Source organism: Arachis hypogaea, chromosome 3, assembly GCF_003086295.3.
Source record: "Arachis hypogaea cultivar Tifrunner chromosome 3, arahy.Tifrunner.gnm2.J5K5, whole genome shotgun sequence".
Classification (NCBI taxonomy): Eukaryota; Viridiplantae; Streptophyta; class Magnoliopsida; order Fabales; family Fabaceae; genus Arachis; species Arachis hypogaea.
The window spans coordinates 135812258-135817948 of NC_092038.1; the positions used below are offsets into that span (position 1 = coordinate 135812258).

At 32.2% G+C, this 5691-nt stretch overlaps 1 protein-coding gene across 2 annotated transcripts; it reads right to left on the minus strand.

The window, feature by feature from the left end:
- Positions 1 to 2229: 2229 nt before the first annotated feature.
- Positions 2230 to 4942, minus strand: LOC112734144 (uncharacterized). 2 transcript variants are annotated; one of them, XM_025783359.3, is made up of 2 exons: positions 4806 to 4942; positions 2230 to 4255 (listed from the first exon to the last, which is right to left on the minus strand). In XM_025783359.3, exon 2 carries the CDS (start codon positions 4129 to 4131, stop codon positions 2599 to 2601), a length of 1533 nt encoding a protein of 510 aa, XP_025639144.1. In that variant the 5' UTR covers positions 4132 to 4255; positions 4806 to 4942; the 3' UTR covers positions 2230 to 2598. The 2 variants fall into 2 exon arrangements, with proteins under 2 accessions (XP_025639144.1, XP_025639145.1); XM_025783360.2 differs by having other exon boundaries at positions 4393 to 4857.
- Between the last annotated feature and the right edge of the window lie 749 nt (positions 4943 to 5691).

Below are 5691 nucleotides of genomic sequence, written 5' to 3' on the forward strand. Positions count from 1 at the left end.
AATGTCCCTAATCAGTCACTAGCTCACTCTTCTATTTCCAACGTATTGGAATAAGGCAATGACTTCTAAACATCAACTATAGGACGCAATAATAGAGCTTGCATAATGCTAAAATATATTTATTACTTGTTTTAATTTTTTTTAGAAAAAAAAATTAACTAACACGTGCCCGATAATAAGACTACTATTAGTGAATTATTTTAAATATTTTTATTTATAAATATAAAATAAATATATTAAAAACTTAAATTTTGTATATTTTCAATAAAAAAAATTTAATTTATAATTTTATCATAATGCGTCTTTGGGTACAAATTAACTAAATTAAAAAAAATGTTACTAAGTTATATAATTTCAAATTTTTTTGGTCAAGCACGCATAAAATATGTTGTAATACTTTCTTCATGAGGAGTCATTGCTTATTTTTAACAAGCTGGAATTGGAGTGAACGATAACAATGAGTAACTGAGGGAAAGTGCTGTTTGTATTACACATAAAAAAGTAAGCAACTTTGTTGTGGAACTAGTGTGAAGTTTCTTCCCTTGTTTCCTCCGGTATTTACAATTGTCCTTTGAAGTGAAAGTCTTCCACCAAACAGTTTTCTAGTCACCATCTTAATTTATTCACCCATTTTGTTCACAACCTTAGCTCGTGTAATTTTCCACTTGACCATGATTCCATAAACCCCCTCTTACTTCTTGTTGCATTCATACTTGGATTTGATCATTGAGTCGATTCTGATGAGAGCTGTCTTGAGCCCACATGACACCAATGTGCAAATATAATAGTACAAGAATTAAATTATTCTTTTTTTTTTTTCCTAACATAAGATGTTCTTATAATATCACGTTATCCTTACCTTCTCACATCAACATTTTCATAATAGTTCCAATTCATTATTTTTAATTCTTGATTTTGACCTTTTAAAACTTTTGTTTATTACTTATTGAATATTTATAATTCATCTATTTAAAAAAATACTATTCATACATCAAATACTCTTTAATTAATTGTATATTTAAATAATTTTTTAACTTAGAAAATAAAAAATGTGTATCTAATTGTTATAAAAATACTAGTATTAAAATAATGAGTTATACTACGTATACACCAAAATCAGCCACCAGTATAAAATACATGCTAAAATACAAATATTCATTGAAAATAAATTAAATCACAAATGTATTTATACACAAATATATTACTGACTGATTTTAGTAACTAATTTTAGTGTACAAATAGCATTTTTGTAAAATAATATTTATTATAATAGATGTATAGTTAGTGGAATTGTTAAAAAAAATCCTCACCACTAGTAAGAAAATAACTAAAACATGTTGTGAAGTTTTACCGTGTGTGTTGATCTTACCTTGTGACCAAAATTTTGATGCACAAATGTCACTACTAAAGTGGTCCTCTCATGCACCACAATGGGTAAAAGGAATTGATAGGCAACAATACACATAGGAATTGGCATTAAGAAAAAGGCATACAAATAGTTTCTATTTGAACAGTGTTGTTAGACATTTACACATGGAGCAATTATAAGCTTTCATGCCACAATGTGGTAGGCGACCTTACAACCACCTCAACTCAAATTTTGTTTAACAGCTAAAGCGTGTTTCCTCATACTTCTACAATTAATTACTCTTAAGAATAATCCAAAGCACTATTACTATTACTGTTGCTCTTTTTCAATGCTAAAAGATTGTAGAGATTAAGATTAATTAAAAAAAGCCATGAATTTCTAGCAAAGGAAACTAGCTAATGGGATTGACCATAGTGCTGAATTGAATTCTATAGACTTTGGTCACAAGCTAGACAAATTTCACTATAGTAAAGTGGAAAAGAAATAAAGAATGTGTTTATGTGTTTTCAAAAGAAAAATCATTACTCTTTTTAACCTTTGGATTTGCTTATTCTTCCAACTTGAAGGACTCTTCTACTTTAAGAAAGTGGAGTATGCACTTTTTAGGTAATTTAAGTTACTAAGCGACGAAAAAGTAAGAATAAGAGGTACTAAAGAATCCTTTTTCAATGAACACGCTTCCCAAGAACAAAAACTCAAGTGCAGCACATAACAAAGATGAACTAAACTAAGATCTTAAAGCTGAACTTTGCAGTAAAAGTTCTGTTACATTGACATTTCAATAGGAGGGTGGAGAAACAAGAAAGATAGACGTTGATTCAGTATATTATTTGAATCAATTGAAGAGATGAAGTCATTACTTAAAAGGAAAGGAATGGAATACTCACAAGAATAATGTAGGATATAGAAAAAGAAACAAAAGTTTCAATTTTAAAACTACGGAATTGTCATGTTCCATTAACATGAAAAGGATAACAAAAAAAGACCCTACCTTCTTCTACTACCAAATGAAAGGAATGATATAAAGGGAATATTAAGAAACCAAAATCATTTACCCTCTTAGCTGTATACATTGTAGTAATTGCTGTCCTGGTATGAAATATGAAGGATAAAGACAAAGGGAAAAAAAAGAAAAACATTCCAAGAAATTTCAGACTTTTCATCTACCTTGGTTGTTGCTGCTTCAACTTGATGTTGTTGACGATGGAAATTGATGCAGTCCTTCTTCATTAGTCATCAACAGGAGCAGGAAGATTGAGATCAATTAGGCAATTAGGAACAACAACAAGAGAAGAAGGAGCAGCATGATGCTGCTTGATGACCAAAGTGTTCTCCTCTGATGAACCTCCAATGAAATGGGATCTTTTGTGTCCTCCTAATGCTTGTCCTGACTTGAAAATCTTGTAGCAAATTGGACATTCGTGTTCCTTGCTTTTCTTTGACTTCAACTTCTTCTTCTTCGTCATGTTCTTCTTTTTCTTATTAGCCTTTGTGCTGGCCTTAGTGCTATGAGCCTTTGGAGCAGGAAATGAATCAGTATCAGTATCAGTGCTGTTCTCATCACTCTCTTCATCTTCATCAACATCATCATATTCTGTTGAATCATAAGAACAATCATCATATTCATCATTGGCAAAACCAGTTTTTTCATTCTTGGTAGGAACCTCAGTTGAACTGTGAATAAGAGAATCATAATTTGCTCTCTTTCTGAAATCAAACTTCTTCCTTGTAGTAGCAGTAGTAGATATTGTTGTTTCATATTCCAAATCCTTAACTGCAGCAGCAAAAGCAACAGTACTACTGTATTTGCTTCTTCTCTCTTTGTCTTTATCTTTAACATTCTTCCACCCTTTGAATTCATCAATTGAGACATCTGAATCAACCATTTTGTTCTTGAGGCCACTCCTCAGAGACCCAGCAGCTGAATCTGAATCATTAGGCACAAAGTTCTTCCTGCCATTGTTATTACTCACAGTCACAGCAGCAACCTTATTGGTGTTAAGAACAACAGAATTGTTATCAGAAGACTCAGTAAGAGACACGAATCGACCCCTCCGGCCGGAATCTCTTGAGAGCATCATGAGCATCCTAGCAACCTCTTCTTGCTCCTCCTGCTGCTGCTCCACTTCAGAGACAGAAGCAGATGGAGAAGAAGAACAAAAGGGTCTGAGATTCTTGAACCTCATCATCCTTTTGGATCTCCTCCTTGGAAGCAACGAAGCAGCAGCACCACCAGAACTCTCAGCATCAGATTGGCTATTATTATCACCATATTCATCATCATCACCATCATCATCCATAGCCATAACCACCAATTTCTCTCTGTCTTTGTCTTTGTCAGAGTGACAAGCCATGTGGCCACACAGAGCTTTCATTGATGGAAAGCCTTTCCCACATTCCTTGCAGAACCTTTCTTCCTTCTCACGTGCCAAGTTGGTGGCAGCAGCACCATCAATATGCACAAACCTTGTTGTCTTCTTGGGATTCTCCCTTAGCCCATAAATGGGGCTATTATTATTGTTACCAGCAGCAGCACCACCACCACCACCACCAGCAGCAGATTGAGTAGGCCATGATGAATCCCTCTTCCTCTTCTTGAGAAGAAGATCATGAGTGTTAGCAGCAATGGGAGAAGAAGAAGCATTGATGGTGGTTCTTTCTTCAGTGATGTGGGTCCTGATGTGACCACCAAGAGACTTGCCACATGGAAACCTCTTGCTGCAATACTTGCACACAAACTTCTTCCTCTCCTCCATCATCATACCAATCTCAATTATTCTGATTCTGATCAATAAATTATTCAACAACCAATCAATGAATCTGATTTGGTTGATGCGCCAAAACAAAAACAGAACAAGATCAGCTAAGCATGCCTTCTATCAAACACTGCAAAAGCATAACATGAAACATGAAACATTCATCATTAGAGAGCAATGATACATGAATATATATATATGATCAACTAGAACAAGGTGGAATTTTTATTGCAGAAAAGAGATGAAGGGACCAAAATTGAGGATCACCAAAAGAGTTTGTTGTTGTTGTTGTTGATGATGGTGACGATGACGATGATGAGCAGAAAAGAGAAGAGAGAATCAAAAATGGTGTTTTGAGATGTGACAGTTCTAAGAAGTACAAGATCCGACCCACAAAAAGGGGCGAGACCCCTTAATTTCCGTTTCCCAATAGAATGCGAGAAATTCAATGCCCCAAAAATAAAGATCACATTTTTTGAAGATTACTACTACATTCTACTCCTCCTCCTCCTCCTCCTACTACTACTACTACTACTTCCGCTATTCCTACTTACTAACCAACTTCCTTCAACATTCAAGAACAAACACAATTGAATCAATCACTGATTTTAATAATCATTAAGAGGTAGCTAACAATATAACAATTGGCTTCTTCTTTTTTAATTGGTTTTTATTTTTACCTGTGCTGAGTGATGTAGTTGGAGGAGAATTCCATGCACGAAACAAAGAAAAATAGGGTATGGTTTTATTGGTAGCTAAGAAAAATAACAAAAAATTAAGGAGGTTGCGCTTATGTTTTGGCACGTGCGACTCACACAGAGAGAGAGAGAGAGAGAAAGATCATTTGAAGGGACAAGATTTTCGGTTGTATCATTATCTCAGATGTGATATGCCACTACCCCCGGGGACTTCATTTTAATTCCTTATAAGCTTTTTTTTCTCGGAAAAAAGATTATTATGAAAGAAAAAGTCTTTTGAAAAAAAAAAAAAACTTTTGCTATTTTGGTAATTAATTTATTTTATATTTGAATGTTAATTTTCTTTTGTCTTTAATAATTAAATTTTGATACATTATACCAAAAATATACATATTTATAATAATTTTACGTAAACACAAATTATCAGTAACATGTGATCGTGTATAAATGCATATTTAGTATTTATGAAAAAAATTTATTATACTACAGTCAAAATTTTGATTATTGTAAATGATAAACTTAATTATTCGAATGTTTAATTATTTTATAACAAATATATAAATTAATGGTTAAGTTTTATAATTAAATAATAATTTTATATTATAAAAGAGTTTAGTTTTGATAAATTAATAAACTTTGTTATTATTATGGATAAAGTATATTTTTTATTTTTAAATTTGTTAAAAATTTTAAAAATACTTTTAAATTTTATTTTGTTTAAATTTTATTCCAAAATTTTTTTATTTACATCAAATATTCTTAGCGCTAATTTTTTAAAAAATTTAGGACAAATCCAACAATAATTTCATAAGAACGATTTTCAACACAAGCTAGACATAATTATCATACATTATTGTTGGATTAGTCC

What these genes read in the sequence shown, in the direction of transcription:
- LOC112734144 (XM_025783359.3), bottom strand. Translation starts at nt 4,131, where the DNA reads ATGATGATGGAGGAGAGGAAGAAGTTTGTGTGCAAGTATTGCAGCAAG.